We start from the raw sequence: 19,639 nt of genomic DNA, 5'->3' as shown, positions 1-19,639 counted from the left end.
TGTAAACGATTCCCTATCTCAAGAAGAAGTTAAGGACACCGTGTTTAGTGGTAGTCCGCCCACAGTGTGCTTTGACATCTCGAAACCAAGATATATTAGCTTGGGACTAAAATCATTAAACAAACGCTATTAAAATTCCTCACTTCTTCATGCACAGCAAATGCCGATGTAATTTGTATTTGTTTGTAAGCTTTTCCTAATCTGCGAATTTGGCCCCAACAAACAGACTAAGGTAAATTTTAGTAATTAAATTCTAAAAGAAACAGATTCTTTCAATAATACCACATGCAAATAGTGTATGGTATGCAGCAGCAATATGAAAGCTTGTTATAATATCGAACAAAAGTGATCCGATAAGTAAATATAGCCAACATTGAGGGCATGATGTAATTTTTCCTAGCACTTCGATTCAACAGAGTTTTGTTTCGAATAACAGCTCTAGAGAAAGACACCTGACCTTAGAAACTGATACGGCGTCTAGGCAGAAAGCGTGTTACCTGAAACTGTCAGCTCACAGTGTTTTGTTTCTTAAACTATCAAACCTCATTTGAGCCTAGTGCATTCATTCAATCAAAGAAAGGGAACTCAGCTGTTGCTCTAATACCCGGCAAACAAAGGGTTAACTTTTTGGGGGCTGTTTGCACGTGCGGTGATGTTTTGTTATCTTTTCTTCTTTTATGTTTAAAAGGTTTACTTTCACACGTGAATTCCTTACCTTTACTACCTGCATGAATTCTGGGTTAAATCTGTTTTGTGTAGGAGCTACAAGATTATATAGCCGGGTGTTACGACAGCTAATCTGCTCGCAACGGTCATGGTAGGGAGCAAAGCCGGTGGGCTCAGATTCCGTGTTTACTTTTTTCTGGCTCATTATATGCGACGCAATGGAGGGCCTTCTCCACAACCACGCTAGCATTCCGATCCCGTCTGTGGTTTCACAATAAAACTGAACATGAGCCTTCCTGAAGATGTGCACACAGGCACATGGGGAAGAAACAGAGCAGCTGTGCAGTGATGTACGTTTTTGACTCGGATTTTGAATAAAGAACATATGAAATAATTCATAAATGAGTCAGGTATTAGAAAATAAATGAGAAAACGCAAAAGCTTTTTTTGACAGACTGTCATTGTTTATAAACCCAGCTATGCCAGTATAATACCTGTAGAATACGACACCTTATTCCTTACTGAAATGATTTCAGTCTCAAATTAACAAATTACCAGTAAGTTTTGGCAAGGGGTGATATTTATACAGCTCAATGGATTGTTAGGCTACCTGTATTTCTAATACTCAAACGTGGGATTTTAATGATCTTTTTGACCTCTGCTATCATACTTAGCTTGTAACTACGGCCACTTCTTTCATTATAACAAAAAAAGTATTGATAATATATATGTATAGCCTACTCAAGATGAACATGATCACCAATTTGAAAAGATTTTTTTCGAGACAGGAAGGGATGGGGAGGAGGGTGGCGATAAGAATTGATTTAGAATCAGAATATTTACTCAGATTCAAGGTCGACAGTACTCACCTCGGCCGTCCACATCTGCGTGGTGCTGGCAGTGGATGGTGGTTTTTGTTTTCTCCATTTCTTCGGTAGAATTCTTCTACTGGTGCTTGGGGATCGTTCCTTCTGCATAGCTAAAGAAGAATAAGAAGTGAGGTTTGTAAACGAACCCGTGCTAGAGCTAAGAAACCCGTAATCATCATTGTCAACGTCGTCGTCATCTTTATTATCCTCATCTGTAAAATATCCGTAATATCCCTGTAAATCCGACTCTGAACTGTAATGGGAAGTCTTTTTACGATTAGATAGCACCAGTCCTAAATTTTCTGTGATTTTTGTGAGACCAGTTTTCCTCTGCAACGATGGCCTGTTCCGTGGTATTTTGCGGCCCCGGGGGCTCCAAGAGAGAAACCCCCCATCGTCTGCATCTTCCTCCTCTTCCTCTTCCCGGGATCCCTCCGACCGACTTCGGGGATGGCCCCCTGTGGAGGTGAAGTAAGTCCTTGGTCGCATGAAGTTCGGTTCTGAACTTATACTATGCTTTAAAGTGGGCCTCGTGGCCCTGTGCACCCCATCCTTGAGTCTTTCTCTGTCCACGTTAGACGTTACATTTTGAAAAGTGCTGTCATACGAGTGCTGCCGCATGAATGCACCATGTCCTTCACCCTCACCAGTGCGTGTCTCCGAGTTTTTCACAACGGCCACCCGAGCATCTGTGAGATAATCAAATTCTTTGTTGCGCTTTCTGTTATTTTGTATCTTCGAGTGACTTGTGAACCCGTCTTCGTATCTTAAAGATGGACTTGTCCATTGTCTGGGGAAGGAGTGCCTTTCAGTGTGGACGTCAAGTGTCATTTGTGGGTCATTGCGTGGTCTCCCCCTCGATGACCAGGGAGACCCGATCTCACTCATGTTCGCTGACAGTACATTAACACCAGACTGGCTGTAATCAGTCCCAGGACTGTCCAGTGAGCTGAACTCTGGACTAGTCCAGTTTCTTGGTAGATTTGCTCCTTTCCCGAGTGTATAACTGATGCCATTCCTTTCTCCACTGCTGCTACCCCGGTCACTGGGATCAGAGTGCCCTGACCAATGGCTATTAACTGCCCCGCTATACCGGTGTCCATTTCCCCATTTACTCATGTTGTCGCTTAACGGCCGGTCACGGTGTTGACTCTGGGCCCCCATATGGGTTTCAAATGGGCGCTGAGACCCTGGTGTCTCTGTGGTTTTTATCTCTGCACTTTTTCTAACACCTGTGTGATCTACTAGCATGAGAACATTACTGTCTTCCACTGTGAGACCGTTCTGTGGTATGAGTAACCTGTCATTGTAACCAGCGTACGAGCGTTGTTGTCCCTCTTGTGTTGAGGTAGTCCGATAGAAGTGACGCTGCGCGTTTGCTATAAGCACCGACTCTCTCATGTCAACATTGACGTAGTTGGCCTTTTGGCTAAGCAACGTGTCGCTACTGAGACTTCTTCCTTTCCCGACGGTGCGTCCGCGCCTCTCCTCATACCATATAGATCCTCGACTGCCGTTCCCTCCAGCGTTTAATGTGCTTATGACAGCCTTCAGACCAATTTGACCACTCCCATGTTGTAATAATTGTCCGTCGTCTTGTTGGTCACCACTTGCGTCCCCAGCTAATCTACCTGTGTGGTCACTGTGCGTGTCGGAGTCGCTGTTGGACCCCAGGTAAAACTCCGCGCTCATGGCCTGTACTGGCTGGGGACACATCGCACGATCACCATCTTCCCCAGCTCTCCCGTGTTATTACTAGGCATCAGATATCACATGCGATTAATTGAATAGAATGCAGAGAACTATGTGCGACGGTGCGGGTCTAGCGTTCGTGCGGGTAGGGAAATACATATAAACTTTCATGCTTGTCATAAACTAAAAACTCCAACCGACAGCCGTTACAGATCGACTTCAGTCTCTGATTATTTGCTTATAATATACATTCCTCACTTTATGAATAATAATGTGCCGCAGGTATCCCAGGTATTTTAAGTAGTCCTTTTAGTTTCGGCTGTTAATTGTGTAGCGTGTATTATCCGAGGCAGTGCCATGTCGTTTCTTTGATTGTATCGGGACTCAGGAAATGGAACCTTTCACGTGACTATTCACCGCATTTTCCATCTGACTTCAAAATTTTATAAAGCGGGTTTCGTATGATAAAATCTTTCAGCATTCAATTATGCAGGTCTTTCAGTACGGTGAAAATCGAAGTTAGATCGATCTCTTCATACAGTTCTGGATCAAAGGAGTTAAGGCCGTATGCTCGAGTTTACTAATATCGCCGTATTGATATTAATTGCCCGTCCATATAAGCTGTAATCGGTACCCCGTGTATGTGTTTGTATTGTTATTCTATTTTTCATCAGCATAATTCTATTCTTTAAACGGCATGGCTTTTGTGTCCAGACAAACACGGCGGTCGGAGAGGTTCATGGTGAACAAACGATTTAAGCAAATACGTTTTCCAGTCTATCCAATGGATGATGAATTTCTAAACCCCTCAAAACTCGTGTAACAATAGCTGGACATTTATATCTTCCTCTCCATAGCTTTACACAGCTGGGTTTTCATCGCTGCCATTTTCAGAGTACACACCTATAATCCAGTAGAAATCACTTATATTTCATCTTGGGTCAGAATTTAGAATTTGTTCACAACAAAATAAATTAAAATGTCCATTCGCCTACGGCAGCACACGGGGGGCTTCCGGGATTAACAGATACTTTAACTTTGAGTGTTAGATTTCGTTATAGTGGCTTTTTACATAAGATACTTTTCATTTCCTATCACATATATAAAGCGTACCGAAAAGAATAGGAGAGACCTGCTTTTGCGGCCACAGAGTTTACTGGGTCCAGATAGGTTCTTAACAATGGATTACTGTGGGGAGTTTTTTTTACTCCACCCCCTTACCCCCCCCCCTTTTTTTTACAGGCCCATTGGTTAACAACATCCATAAGTGAATCAAGGTCAATCATATGAGAGAGAGAGAGAGAGAGAGTTAGCCTCTTTGTATTTTTATTATTGTTATTTTTCATTATTTTTGTGTTAATTTTCGTATGTAATGCATAGTTAAGATTAACATCTACACCGAATTTGTTTTTAATCATTTTTGTCTGTTTTGATTTTCATACGAAATATTGAGCCTAACGCAGTACTTAGCGCGTGGACAGCCTGATTTTATAGCGTTATTCTCTGTATCAGCTCAGGCTGAGATTTTGATATTGTGCTTGTTGAACGCCACTTGGTCAAGCCATCCACTGGGTCAGAAAATAACTTTCTTGATTTGACTTGATTTGTTTTAATACAGCATATATGTTAGTGGTGCGGCCAAGTATAACCCTTCTCTGACTTTTTGTTTTTCAGTTGGGTGAATCAAATTAGCATCTATTCACGGCATCAGCCCTGCAACAGGTGGAATGGGGTGATCTCTGCGTTGTTTTGCTGCGTTGCTTATATTTGCCTGTCCACGTAATTCGTGCCGCGTTCCTGGTTCGATGTTTTCTATACCACATGCTAGCCTGGGATTGTTTTCGTAGCTGGAAGGAATATGTGGGAAAATTGGGGCGAGCGAACGGGAGCTGGACAACAGGTGGAAAACGCACGATTCAGAGTTCTTTTAAAACCATTAACAAATAACTGCAAGTTAAGTTGTCATTGAATGAAAATTCGGTAATATGAATGGGAATTATCTGAGATGACGTCAAGGCCAGAAAACGTAAAAATCCGCGTAGAAGATGGGTTAACTTTTTGTCTGTAATGGTGAAACTTTGGTGAAACTTCGTGCGCGGGGGGATGTAGTTTTAGAAAGCAATAAGAAAAATAACACTTAAGTGACAAAATATGCTGAGTGCATATTATTTTGCAATAGACTGTTATTCGACAAAACTTTTAACAGAGCGACAAGAAAAATATCCGTGGAAAAATTCTGTCACTTTTTATTCGTTGCTGCACCGCAATTGCTAGTCTGCCATTACTTCTGACCCCCATTGCCTCTAAATTCCACGAAATCTTGCTTAATTTTACGTAAAGTCGCGAAACTTTGGGTAATCTCAGATGATGCCTATTGAATAATGTGTGCCTTAATTCACTTAAAGCTTAAGCGATATCATTTCTTTGGTTCCTACAAGTCAGACGATAGTTTCCTACTTGTCATTCTTTGGTTAACCTGACTTTCAGGCAAGTTTTCAGTAAGGGCCCCTTTACACTGGACGGCGTCCTTTCTGCGTCCAGCAGTACGGCCCCATTTGAGAGTTAAAAAATTATAATACTTAACGTGCCAAAAACTGGCCGATCATTGAGCATAAATTCTGATACAAAATTAATGCTCGTGCCTCCTTACTAAGACCACAGGGATGCCAAATTTCATGGTCGCAGAAAGGACGCAGAAAGGACGCCGTCCAGTGTAAAGGGGGTATAAGGAATGATAATAACGTAATACATGGATTCTATCAAAGATAAAGATAGTTTCCCTTACATACATATTTCGGTTTCCTCGCCGTCGAAATATAGCAGTGTGACACCTGTCCTACTATATTTCATATACAGACGACGTGTTCATCACGCCCTGTACTACATTGACTTCAATGCTACAACTGGGCCGACCTTTTCACGGGCTGACAAGAGAAATTCGAATCGTCTTTTATTTTTAAAAATTCCTACATAGTCCACACTTCCCCCAACAATTGTCATTTTGTTTATTGTCCGACTTTTTTTTCTGGACTGTCATTCCAAAATTATTGTAATAATACATTTAAGGATGCAGACACTCTGTTTTTATGAAAAACCGCATCTTGAAAGCATTTATCGTGATCATTCAGATTGGCCTGAAAACTATCATATGTCTGATTGTTGTTAAAAGGGGCATCGAATGCAGCTGTCTCAATACTGGCGGACGATGATAAATTGGCGCGCGAAATTCATTTATTATTTATCACTGTCTGTAGTGCATTAAATATTCAATAATTTTGATATATTTACAGTAGCATACATAGGAAGGTAAGTGGTAGACTCCTGTCTATAAGAGATGAAAAGGTTCAAGGTCATATTTATCATACTTGATGGGCAGGGACATTTTGGTGGGTGTGTACAAAGCTAGTAGACCTACGTGTTCTACTAAGAATGTGAAACGCGCGACTATTTTTGCTCATTGGTTGATTTTTAGTAATTCCCACGCGTGGTTGCATATATATATATAACACCCGAGTCTATTTTAATTACCACGGATCTCCGAAAAAATAGGTTAGAGCTGTCAGTAAATTTCTCTCACTTGTGAGATAATCTATTTCTTGATATAGCACATAGCACAGGAGGCACGCGTGCCTTGTAGAATGAACGGTATTCATTCTAGGAGTCAGAAGGCCATACGTAGTCTTGATATCTTGTCTGAGCCACGCAGATTATGTGCTTCTGATAGTTATTTTGAGACTTTTTCTCAATTTACATTTGTTGTATATCGATTTTTTTCCCTGCAAACTGACTTTTTTCATTCATTCATTCATCAGTTTTGAGAACCAGAATGAAGGAATTATTCCACTGGGCACGAACGACGTTTTATGCCTCCATAGTCGTGTGTATGTCGATCTCGACAAGATGAAGAAATAGTAAGAAAATGGGAATATTAAATTAGGAGTGAGGCCGCTTGCCATTTAAGTGATCCTGACAGCTAGAAAATAACTTGTGGATCTCAAAGCAGCTTGGACGTGTGAGGCGTCAGAGATCAAAAACGTCCCAACCGAACTATGAAATCATTTCAAGACTGAGCTTCTTTAATGGCGGCCGCAGACTGTGATAGATGTAGATTAATAATTCAAATATCAAAGATGTATTTCTCCTTCAGAGGCCTTGGATGCATTTATTAGCTGCCTTGAAGTTAAAAGTTTTTTGAAAATACTCCCCCTTTATGACCAGTATTGGCTTGTGACGGAAAGGGTGCATTGGGTGAATGGGTATGTGAAATTCAGGGTGCAGGTAGAACAGTAAAGCCACAATAAGATCCTACCTTTGAAGAAGAGAAATGCCCAAACATTTGCAGAAAAATTGCTATCATATTTCCTAGTAAACAAAATGTTGACGGTGGATCTCAATTACCTGGGATATTGGCAATTTGTGGGATATGAGCAGAAATGTTATTTTTTATTTATTTATTTTTTTTTTTTTGGGGGGGGGAGGGGGAGGGGGAGGGGAGGAGGGCGGCTTTTAAAATGTACAACCACAAATGAATTTAATCAATTTTTAAAGTCATCCGTCAGAAGACTTTATCATACATAATGATGTGATTGAATAAGATCTAGGCCTACTTTACAGGTATCCCTAGCCAGCCTGCGGGCATCATAACCTGGAACGCGTTTCTAATAAGAGATGCCTCCTGAGCCCCTTTAAACAAGACTCTGCAGCACAGGTTTGATGTATTATAGCTGCCAAGGTGTCGAGCCGTTAGAGCATTGTTCCAGTGATAAGACGGACTGGGATAATCGGGGATATCTTCACTTCCAGGAAAGTTTCTGAAAATTATTCTAGGAATTCGCGTTTGCTGTTTAATCACCACTGGTAAAACAAGGGTATAATCACTGTAAATCAGTAGCTGCTGGCATACGCTCGAAAAAAGTGCGTGCAAGCAGCGTCTTTTCGTGTTGTTTAGGTGTTGATCAGTTTAACTGGGTAATCAATTCAAAACCGTGTGACGGTAGCTTGATGTCATTTTCCAGAAATAAGACTTAAAAAAAGCAACAGAAGCAATTAATACATTTGTTGTTCATTCAACATTAATGCGCGCAAGATGTGCCATTTATGCCTATGTGTCAGGCAGTTCAATCAAAGAATAAACCGTGACGGGATTTCTCAGAAAGTGATGAAATAAGCCACAGTGGTATTTCATGCATTTTCTCAATTTGATACGCATGGTATGTAATTAGGGTTGTCAACAATGTATACGTCAAATTACGTTGATCGCATGTCTATCGTTTTTACACCTGAATCTAAGGATAAGACTCAGTAGTTCGAGTTTAAATGGATTTTAGACTTAAAATAAATTTATTATATTAGTATGATACTCGGCAATATGTACAGCTGACTGCGCTGTCAAGGTCTAGGTCGAGCGTGCCAGTGTGGCTGTTAAATTTTGATTCTGTGATTTTTACATATTTATCTCAAACTTGGAGCTGAGTTAATATGCGCTGATTCCTTTGAGAACTTACTGAAAACAGATATTTAGTCAGATATTTACAAATTTAAGAAATTGAAAAAAAACTAGAAATGATTCTTGTTTGTGTGTGTGTGTTTTTTTATGTTGTTGTCAGAGTCATTTTTTCATTTATCGTTATTATTCTAAATAATTAAATATCTTCTATAAGGCGCTATGAGATTGTTAATGAAATGGGCCACAAAAAGAATTTATAATAAAAGATAAAAACAGTCTCAGCATACAGAAGTGTTGTATGTCATCCCCCCTCACTCCGCCACACCCACCCACCCTTCCAGTCAGCCTCCTGCAGTTGGTAGGCCTATGTCATACACCAGCCTACTGCAAGGCTTTAAAACCAAGCATTTAATTAAGTCTTTATATCTTTAAAATGTTTGCATGGCTCACAAAATAATGGGTTTCATGTACATGTATGGTTGTGGTTAATGAGCCAGAATTCTCAACATCTTCGCCGGCATGTTTGACTGATTCTGCAGCTAATCTCCTGCTGCAGAAATGGACGTCTGACCTCCCACTTGATGTAAACCTCATGGTTTCTTTCCTTTTACTCGTCCTTATTATTTTGAGCGAAATTTCGCCTTATTCTATTGCTAATTCGTTCAAACAAATTAACGGGGTGACCTCCTCTTGCTGCCTGCATACCTCATCGTCGCACCAATTCCCAGAACGCTCTCTCATGCTTGCTCTGCCCAGGTTGATAAGATGTTCATGATGTGATACTATGCAATCCTTTGATACCAGAATAGCAGTAATCACCTTTGCTCGAGCATCTTCTGATGTTCGTTTTCCTCTCTTATCGTGGAATGCACATTTCTGGCTACATCATTATTCCTGGCTGCAGCATGATTATGAATATGACCGGGTCTTCAACACAGCAATGTGGTTCTTTCTCTGTGGTTGTGTCGTACGTTGGAGCATGTTTTATCTTATGCCTGTCACTGTCTGCTGTCGTCAGGTTATGCCGTGTCATTAAGTATTGAGCTGTCTTGCACTTAACTACATGACTGCTACACCAATATAGCCACATTTACTTACTAGTACTAGTACATGCGCCAATGGGCCAACCGCTTCATATGATTATTAGATAAACTATTGAAAGGGTGATTTTAGGTTATAATGAATGATCATTGAGTATGTTGTTATTAATTACTATCTTGATGAAACTATTTCTGAGATTACGTAATAAAGTCAATCTTCAACTATAACCATTTCATACGAGCACTGCTTAAAAACCGGTTCTTGTTTTGAAAGCTGATACAGACAGCCCCATACAGCATGCATTGTACACAACACAGAAACCTACGCTCTTATCACGGCCAATATTCGGCCAATAATAATTATTATAAGACTACAATGAACTTGATAGTAAAACTCACTTACTCTCTTCCACCGATGGTATTTTCTTCTCAAATCCCATTTAGCTCTAGCACGAAGAGTCTATACCAGTGATACTGCATTCCTTGGCGGTCCCTCTGGCGTTCGCATAATTCGTCAGCTACAAACGGAACAGTAAAGGCTTCCCAGGAATTTGTGCAAGGAAGCGTTTCCAGACCCGATTCGAGCTTGTCATCGGGAAAAGCTATGTCCAGAGCCAATATCAGTTTCTAGGAAATATTGCCGCCCTACCCTCGATTTTCAAGGAAATTCAAAGACCCAAATGATTCTTCTGCCCGGGTTTTCTGCACAGTGCGTGCTATTCCTCAGACTTGGTATAACCTGCCGCTGAATGCCCTAAGAACCAGAGCGTTTATTATCGAACCAGGCGTTCCTTACCAATATTTTCCAATTGCCCTATGACTCGTGGTGTCAGTGTTGATAATGCATATAGGAATGAAAAATCAGTCGCCTGTAGATCCCGGATTTGTGGTTTCCAATCTCAGCGGTGCGCTGTGCCTAGTAGATTTCTGATAATATATACTTGCATCCCTTCGTTTAATATGCTGCAGAGGTACTTCCACGCTATCGCACTGCGTCCTGAGCCATTCCGGAATTCCTAGAAATTCCAAGTAAAAGACTCGTTTTAGCCAAGCAATTAATTGAACTCTTCGACCGTGTCTCAGGATACCCAATAGAATTGTTTACATGTTTTGTAACCCCGACACTAAGACATCCCTAGGAGTGCGTTTCGGGCTTCCCACGTCATAGCAGCCTACATATAAGGCTGAGGAGGGCGAGTGCGTCCTGCCACCTCCAGATGTGCAGCATGTCTGTCATTACTTGCCGGGGAGAGCTTTACTCAATTCCAGCTTCCGACTTCAGTCTACGGAAGAATAAACAACGGACAACGGCGCCGAATTTTAATGTTTTTGCAGTCGCTGGAATTGTTTGAAGTAAATTTTGATATCAGTTGGTTTAATTATTGTTATACCGAGTAAGTTGAAATGTTCGAAAATTATTATTTTGTTTGATTTATTAATGTAATTTCTGATCCGGAACGTCACAGGCGTCCTATGGATAATAAGGCGCGTTTTCCTTGATTGCCCCGGTATAACTGGGATAAAATGACACGGCTCGGCTCTCGTGTCAGTTTATAGATTATGAACACCGGGAGGAGGCTCGGTCAAGCACGCGTTACTTTTGCATTACGTCAACGTTTTCTTGCCATGGCAGTCTCTATTAGTCGCATACAATAACTTTTCTGTCTCGCTCAATCTAAAAGTACGAATGTGTTTTTTTTTCACCTTTTGAGATCAGTTTCGTACTTTTCCTTCCTCAGTCCCAAATAATCTACGCCTTGATATCCCCCTTTACTACTAGCTCTTTGGATCGGGTTACGGACGTGACGTCAGTTCTCTCGTTGCGGCGGGCAACCAGCTTTGCGTTGAGTACGTTGTGCTGGAGAAGATACGTTTAATTCGTGCTCAGCCTTTCTCAACCTCACCTTCACATATGAATGAATTTGAAAAAGATACAGTAAGTGGGACAGAGACTCATACGATTGCGCCCCGTAAAGATATAATTAGCCGATTTTTAACGATTTTTTCCTCTTTGGACACCATTGCAGTTGTAAAACATTCAGAATATTAATTCCCACAGGAAACGTGTTTTCTAACTATGAACAGTTTTATTTCGAGTCAAGTTTTGTTTTTGGAGAATACGGTTGGGTTACTTTAGCACAGAAGTTTCCATAGTAATATTGTTTCAAAATCGCGCAGTTCTTCTTCTAAAAGATAAAGCAAATCAAATGAAAATGAAAAAGGCTATTTTTTCACTAGAATTTGAAAGGTAAGGCCATCATTCATCAACATCGCTTTTGAAATGATCTTATTTTTCTGACGACAACTGAAATGCTTCAGCTAGCGCAGAGCACACTATGTCGCACCTGTCGCATTCCTCACGAAAAACAACATTGTTTCATAAATTTATTGAGCAACCAAATACTGAGTCGTGACAAATACGTGCCACATCTTAGAGACAATGCAAACAAGTAGAGATAATATTGATAATAATAATAACAAAAGCCTTTCACGCAGATTTTGCACACACTAGATATGACTGACAGTTCACGAACAAGAATATATCATTCAATAATTGAGCAAATTCGAAGCTTAGCGTCGAGTAGACTAGTTTTGATTTTTGTCATCGAGTTTCTTGAACTTGCAGTCTGCATAACACACGTTTCGATCACAGTCTATTCAGTAGTAAAAACAGATTCTTTAAGTTGAGAGACAAAACCTCCTGTAAAGCATTCCCCAGTTACTTTCATTGAACACATGACCCAACAATGATATACATATCAATTGTTTTAAAACATGAGATCTAGCGTTGATCATATTATAATCGTTGAAGTAGCACAACCTGTCAACTGCAGTGACAGTGGATATTTTCATATATATTTTATAAGTCTAAAGCTATCTCTGATCCCTACGTGGGCCCCACCCATGTTGACACCCAGGTTGGCCCTGTGGCATACATGTCCATGGTATCCATGGGAACACGTGATTTCCTTGACGACGCATTGGAAGGAGGGCGTGGCAGATTCTGAAGGTCTGCTACCATACCGGAGAGAATTTCCCTTTCTGTAAGAGAGAAAAAAAAGTAAAAATCATTACGTATTCTACGCCTAGGCCTTAACTTTTATTAAAAATAAGACAATTTAGTAGTGTAAGCACATCGCCACATTCACATCTTCAAAAAATGAAGGAGATAAAGAAGGTAAAAAGCATTATAACAATATTGACTATATATTTATGTTTTGTCAACTTTTTGCGTCCTGAAATAATTAATTGTTTGCATTTTTTTTTTTACTTTTCGTGGTGAAAGATTAAAAAGGCAAACACAAACAACAGGGAAAAAATAAACAAAACAGCAGAACAAATGGGCCTGTTACTCAGCACAATCACTTGGTTGCTCGCCCAGTGCAATGAATAAAAATAGAACCAAATACTATCACGATGAGATAAAAAAAAAATAAGAGAGAAAGAAAATACACGGCAATTGAATCTCCAGACATTCTGAGCACGGGCAACTGTTTTGCAGTCTTACCATAGTATGCATTGTTTGCATTCCGTTTATTTTGATTTTCCTTTGGAAGCTTTACAAAGCAGATAAGGTACGATGTTAGTTGGAGAAAACATTAAAAGGCAACAAGTTTTGCTTAACGAAGCTTACGGCAATACTAATGTTAGTATGAATACAAATGCAGATTATACTTAGTTAGACACTGTGCATGCTGCATTAATTTAGAAACAAACGACTTGTGTTTTTACCTTTGCTGCCAAGCCTGTGAGTTGCCATGTAGCCCTGAATGGCGTTAGCACCAAGAGATTTGTTGAGATCTCGCAGAGGACGAGGCTGAGCTTTTTCATTGTATTCACGATCGTACGTGGTTCTCGTTTTCAGGTGCATCATGCGCTCTGAGCATGTTGGAACTACAAATCAAAAAACAAAATAAAATATTATCGTGGTGGGTTGTACAACTAAGAGATGAAAAAAATGTTACAATAATCTGAAGGAGTAGACTAAATCAGTTTTAACATTCCTTATGAAATCCGCTTTTATTTTTTATTTTTTATCATTCTTTCTTTGTATATTCATATAGCAAATTGGGGAAATGGTTGCACATTATGCAGTCATGCTTGCAATTTAAAGTAAAACCTATGTGTATTATCCCGCTGTATAACTCACCGGCTCCGCTGGCTGGCACAAGCTTGTTCCTATTGCAACCATATCTGCTGGTGTTCCCCTGTAACTCCGGCTGCTGGTTGGGCTGCTGGTAGGAATACCGAGTGCTGGAGTCCAAGGTGAAGGGAACTTGAGATTTCCAGTCCTTAGACACGTCAAACGCGTTCTTCATTTGGAAGCCTATTGCCAAAGAAAAGGACAAATAAGTAAAAAAAAAAATAAATAAATAATAATAAATAATAATCCATTAGGTTTCTTTTTATTATTAAGTTGCTGTAAATTGTTTTGCTCGTATTGTTTAGTATGGACTATACGCTTTGAAACTAGTCCCTGGGCTGCAAGTGCCTAGCAACGCAAATGATACGCAAATGCACTGTAACTGCGCGGCTGCATAGGCCATTCCAGATAATAGTAAAAAGTGCATTATCATTTCAATAAAAAAATGTCTTTTTTACCTTGTGGAATCCCGAGAAAATCCTCCTGGTACGTGGACCTGAATTTATTCCTCATGACCTGCTCCATGATGGTGTCGCTGAGTGGCGTGGCCCACTCACTGTAGTCCCCCTCCGTTATGGATCTCTTAGGAAACTTCCACACCATAAAAGACTGAAACAAAGACCACCGAGGTACACATGAAATATTTATCAATAATGCAACAGTGTGAGGTTTCGATTTTTCTTTTATTTGCTCTATGCTGAATACCTATTCAAATGCCTGAGCTATTGTTGTGCAGCATGCCATATTGTCGCCGTCAGTGAAAGTTACCTTTTTTATTAAGAGTATTTTAAACAGTGTCAAGTGCTTACTTTTCACTTCTACTTGTTAACATAAAATCTCTTTGATCGATGCCTGACGTTTCTTTCTTTTCTTTTCTCCATGTTTAATTTAGCATTAACTTAAAATGTATACAATATAGCCAATTGAGCATGAAAAGAAATATTTTGAAATCAAACATTGTAAAGCTTATTAAGTGGTCTTTTGAAATAAATAATAGATGAATCAACATTAAGAATTTAATAAAATTCAATTAAACTATTAACACATTATCAAATTTAACTTATGGAACCCTTGCACCCCTTGCATGTTGGTGACTATTTGAATATTTGCCTTTCGTCGCCATAGGACACGCTGTGTGGATTGCCTCCTATTGTACTTACAGCAAGTATGAATTAAAATTATTTTTTATTTCTATTTCTTTTTATTAAATTTTATGGAATACCTAAAATTCTTCGAAAACTTTACTTAAATTACGGAGTCAAAGCAAAAAAAAAAAAAGAAAAGAAAAATGTTACGCTGCGAGCAGGATTCGAACCTGCGAGGGAAAATCCCATTGGATTTCAAGTCCAACGCCTTAACCACTCGGCCATCGCAGCTACGTGAGAGCATTGTGCGTTAATGATGACTATAAAGACGGCATCAGATTTATAACCAGGAAATGGATTTAAATTCATTCGACAGGGAACATTGATGATATAATAATCACATCTTTCAAAACATAGCGTAATCAGAGACTCAACGAAAACTATGGGATGTACATAATTCAGATTGCGACAGTTGTGCTGTTAAACATAGGCCACGATCATTAGGTGCGCCCCACGGGTTCACACTCGGCCTATCCATGGACAAAATTCAAGACCTATCTCTCCTTTAACAAACTCAGAAAACTTACTAAAAGACTCTGTTCAGTCATGACAGTATAACTACAAAAGTTCAGAAACCAATTCAACTGGGGGGAGGGAGGGGTCGGCTTCGCATCTGCGGACACCCCCCTTCAAATAATCCTGGATCCGCCCCTGATTAACGTCCTATCATGCTAATTTTTACGTTTATTAATAATAGCTTATTAAGCTATTTTCGCAGCAGACAATAAATAAATAAATAGATAAATGGGCGGGAAACTAACAATTAAGAAATTAACACAAAAGGCCAACATCACTGGATCCTGGTAGCATCACTCACCTCTGGTGGATGTGGGTTATTCCTTCTGGCCCCACTAGCAGTCCCTGATCGTACAGGTTCTGTTCTTTTATTTGGTTTCTTATAAAACTCTTCATCGTATGTTGTAGCACCTATAGGGCCACCAAGTTCGTATGTGGAAGCAAACGCTCTAGACGTCATTGGCCTGGCAAAACGATGGAATATAAACATCAGATACAAACCAACATATTGAATACTCGTAAATCATCAGTTATATATTTTAAAAAATAAAAGATATAAATAAATGGCCCTATACAATTAAAAGGTCATAAAGCCCACTTGCATTGACGTAGAAAATCATAGATGGAAATGACACTATCAAAACGTTGGGGGGGGGTGCGTTGAAATTTTAGCTTTCGACAAAAAGTAATGGTTAAACTTATAAATAGAGGTAAGAAATAGTACTAGTTTAATGATAAAACATACCTTTCAGCGTCTGTGTCTGGTGCCATTTTCATATAATATTCTCTTTCATATGTTGTGAAATAAGGGTTAAGTATCTTTTCTAATTTTGGACGTCCTGAAAAACGTTGAAAATAGGAAAATTAGATGATATGTCTTGACTATCACACATGGCAGGATGTTTTAATTTTTTACAGTTGATTTCATAGTGGTTGTTAGTTCCCATATAAAACTTATCTTACTGCTACGTATATACAGTATGTGGGAGTGTTTACTAACCCTGGCCACGCCCCGAATTAATTTACGTTGTCAAGGCACTTGAGTATTACACCTCTACAAACACTCACTGTGCCCCCGAAGAGATCGACGGCCTACTTAATCTACTGATATCATTTTAACTTACTCAATACAGCCATAAACCTCATTCATAAAAACCACAAGGTTCAATGTCATTCATTGCACTTATATTCATTCTTGACTTGTGAACCATTTCGAAAAATTGGAGGTACAAAATGCAAGGCTTTGCTGGATATAATCATAAAAGTAAAGTTCTGTGCAATTGCACCTGTAGAATTTCCTACATTACTAACGACATTACTCATCGTCAAAAAAATCTTATCCATAGAATTACAACCCAACAATACACTCAGAAGAGCTGGCCAGCTCTAAATGTTATACCTTTTAATCTTCAGTCTCATATCTGAAACGACTTTCGTTCTTTTCCTAACAGACTAAGTATTAATTATGAATCTTGTCACATTATATGTACTTGTATGCATATGTTAACTACACATGTGTATGTGCATGTATAAAAATTAGATTTCAGAACAAGCACACATGCGCGGGCGCAGAGAGAGGGAGAGAGAGTAGAAAAAAGGTTAAGCTGGGGAGTTAAAAGGCATGTCGACTTATATCTATCTATAACGCAAATCTTACCTAGTGCTGGCATAGCCGTTCTCGGCCTCAATGGATTTTCAGCTTCTTTTGCTTCCTCTGCTAACTGTAGAGATGTGAGTAAATCCAAAGCTTTCCTCTGGTCCTGAGGTCCTGTATTGCTGTGGGTGATGTAACTTTGAAGATGTTCGGAAAATTTCGGAGCTAAAACATCCTCACCAAGCTAAAAAAAGAAAGAGAATTGAACTATTGATTAAAATAAAAAAAACCGAAAAAAACGTGCCACTGAATTATATTAAGATCTCTTACTTATTTTAAAGTACGCGAGGAACTGTTAGGCCTCTGTACAGACAACATAAATTTTTTGTTTCAAATTTCAACATGTAATCGCTTCCTTCGGCATGATAGATTTACATAATTAATAATGTTTCTATCATATCCAGCGGCACTCCTAGTGATTGTCAATACATTTATATGATATCAACATCGGCATTTCGCTTTTTCTAGCAGGGATATCGCGATTAACGTACATTAATTCAGTAACATGGATGTTACCGATTGTAATGTAAATGGGACGTAACGGTCGTTGAAAATTCCATTAATACTGATTTTGATGTTAATGGCCTGTCTACCATGTGGCAACCGAACTAAATTGCTTGCATAAAGATAACATGTAGATGTATTTTGTCAAAATACATATTAATTAAATAGCTGTTACCGTAAAATATTAATATTTACGGTAACAGCTTAGAGATAGACAGGTCTCATACACTGTTTTGCTAGGATATTAAAGAAACCTCAATAACAAGATTTGGCTGGGATCTCGAACATAGTGAAGTTTAACTTGAAATTATAATTCCAATAATTGTTTTCTTTCTACTTTCTGTACATGTCATTTTTACTTCCATTTTAGTTAAAGACAAAATAGGTTTCAAAATAATTAGATTCGAGTCATTCGACTGTAATTTTGTTATTCATTTTGATACAGTATACAAAGTGTTGATCATTGAAAAGCTGACGCTGACACCAGTTTTGAAATGATGTTCGTGACAATGAATAAAAGCCTTATAATTATGTTTTATGCACTGTCGACTCCAACTGCAAAGAAATACGTCAAACAAGATATTTGTAACCTGATGTGAATATAAATTAAAGGAGTTGTAGCGGCTGTTGTAGGGTCTTTAACCCAATATCGTTTTACCAAAGAAATTTTCTATTCATAGGTTTCATGTTTTGTTCAACGCAGAATTTCCGTTCATTCAATCTCTCATTTCAGACATGATCAGATGTCTATGTTCAGTGTATGATGACAACGTGAGAAGGGAACCCATCTCGACAGTACGTGTCGGCTTGTCGGGCGTATCTGGCGTGTAGGCCTACTAGACCTACAGTGACTAAAACAGCGTTTGGGGAATTTTCAAATCAGTTCAGCCGACACTGTGATGTGGTCGAAAAACGTTTACATTTGGTAATTTGTCACCCATCTCAAACAGAGAGCGGTCGCATAGGCGTACTCTCACGTGTTATTATATTTGGATGTAACTACCACCATTATACATGATTATAAAGAATTAAAATTGTCAGACAAGTTATAACACACACTGTCATGAACACTTACTCGGACATCACCAGATCCCTTGACACTGCCTAAACTAGGGGTTCTGAGTGCAGCTCTAGAGCCCCGGCTAGACCCAGGTAGTATAGTGTATACCTCCGTTGCCGCCATGTTAAACTACTAGTGTGCTGCTATTTCAATCAGTTCAGTTTATTCTGATTGGTGCGACTCAATACACAGGAACAAAGTTCGTGTTTATGTTTGGTAGTTAAGCAAGCGGCGTCGAGTTGCCAGGACCGGTATACACATCACAAAGCCCGTCCACACAGCGTCAATAGATTATTTGGTTTTATCGATTCGACCTCTTAAATCAATGCTCCATTCATGACAATGGAAAGGTAAACTTATTGATGTTATTAAGGTAGCTTAATGTTTGGGTCGATATTGTTTGTGTATTTATGGCCCGTAATTGTACGAAAGGAAGCCGGACATTGCCGGAAATTGCTGGAAGTGGGTTCTTTAAGTTTTGAACGGGCAAGAAAAACTGGCAATGATATCTACGGTATCGAACGTGTATATCGGATCTTAACATTTACTGTGAATTGTATACACTTTATTGGCAAGCCGAAGAAAAACAAACCTAAATACGGAAATTGTGCCCATTCATCTTTTTAAAGAAGACATTTTCACGTTTTTATGCCAGCCAGCGTTTTTACAGGAAAAATGTACTGTCTGTGCTGATGTTGTATACATTTGCTTTGAGTATATATATATCATGGGGGGGGGGGGGGGGGGGTCTTTCTTTTTCTTTTTCTATATAGTAATGTTGAAGTATGGAAACTGTCCTCGTGTTTAAAAAATAATTTTGATATTTTTGAAAGTTTGCTGGACGGTTACTAATCTGTGTGCAGATACGAATGACGAACTTCTTATTTAAATTTCAGGTTGAAG

The 19,639-nt window shown here is 39.3% G+C and overlaps 2 protein-coding genes and 1 non-coding gene across 4 annotated transcripts in view; all 3 read right to left on the bottom strand.

Annotated features, from left to right (window-relative positions):
* LOC106181300 (rho GTPase-activating protein 6) overlaps nucleotides 1-10,910 on the bottom strand; it is a 48,737-nt gene extending 37,827 nt beyond the window's left edge. The window contains exons 1-2 of one of the 2 annotated variants that reach the window (XM_013565632.3): nucleotides 10,117-10,910; nucleotides 1,536-1,645 (exon numbers count right to left, since the gene is read on the bottom strand). In XM_013565632.3, coding sequence (XP_013421086.1) covers nucleotides 1,536-1,645; nucleotides 10,117-10,153 — 147 coding nt within the window. In that variant the 5' untranslated portion in view covers nucleotides 10,154-10,910. Of the gene's footprint in view, nucleotides 1-1,535; nucleotides 3,418-10,116 lie in introns of those variants that run through there. The other variant, XM_013565631.3, reaches the window with a different exon arrangement.
* Nucleotides 10,911-12,085: 1,175 nt separating this feature from the next.
* Nucleotides 12,086-18,915, bottom strand: LOC106181254 (testis-expressed protein 26). Its single transcript, XM_013565583.2, has 8 exons — nucleotides 18,752-18,915; nucleotides 17,176-17,356; nucleotides 16,264-16,357; nucleotides 15,820-15,982; nucleotides 14,316-14,466; nucleotides 13,864-14,040; nucleotides 13,446-13,607; nucleotides 12,086-12,755 (listed from the first exon to the last, which is right to left on the bottom strand). The coding sequence occupies exons 1-8, from the start codon at nucleotides 18,857-18,859 to the stop codon at nucleotides 12,601-12,603; spliced, it is 1,191 nt and encodes a 396-aa protein (XP_013421037.2). The 5' UTR covers nucleotides 18,860-18,915; the 3' UTR covers nucleotides 12,086-12,600.
* On the bottom strand, nucleotides 15,152-15,233 carry Trnas-uga (transfer RNA serine (anticodon UGA)). Its single transcript has one exon. It is a non-coding gene; the product is annotated as a tRNA-Ser (tRNA).
* Nucleotides 18,916-19,639: the final 724 nt, after the last annotated feature.

This window comes from Lingula anatina, chromosome 3 (assembly GCF_051362555.1).
Source record: "Lingula anatina isolate TDL-2025a chromosome 3, LinAna3.0, whole genome shotgun sequence".
Taxonomy (NCBI): domain Eukaryota; kingdom Metazoa; phylum Brachiopoda; class Lingulata; order Lingulida; family Lingulidae; genus Lingula; species Lingula anatina.
This window is presented reverse-complemented; position numbering and strand designations above follow the sequence as displayed.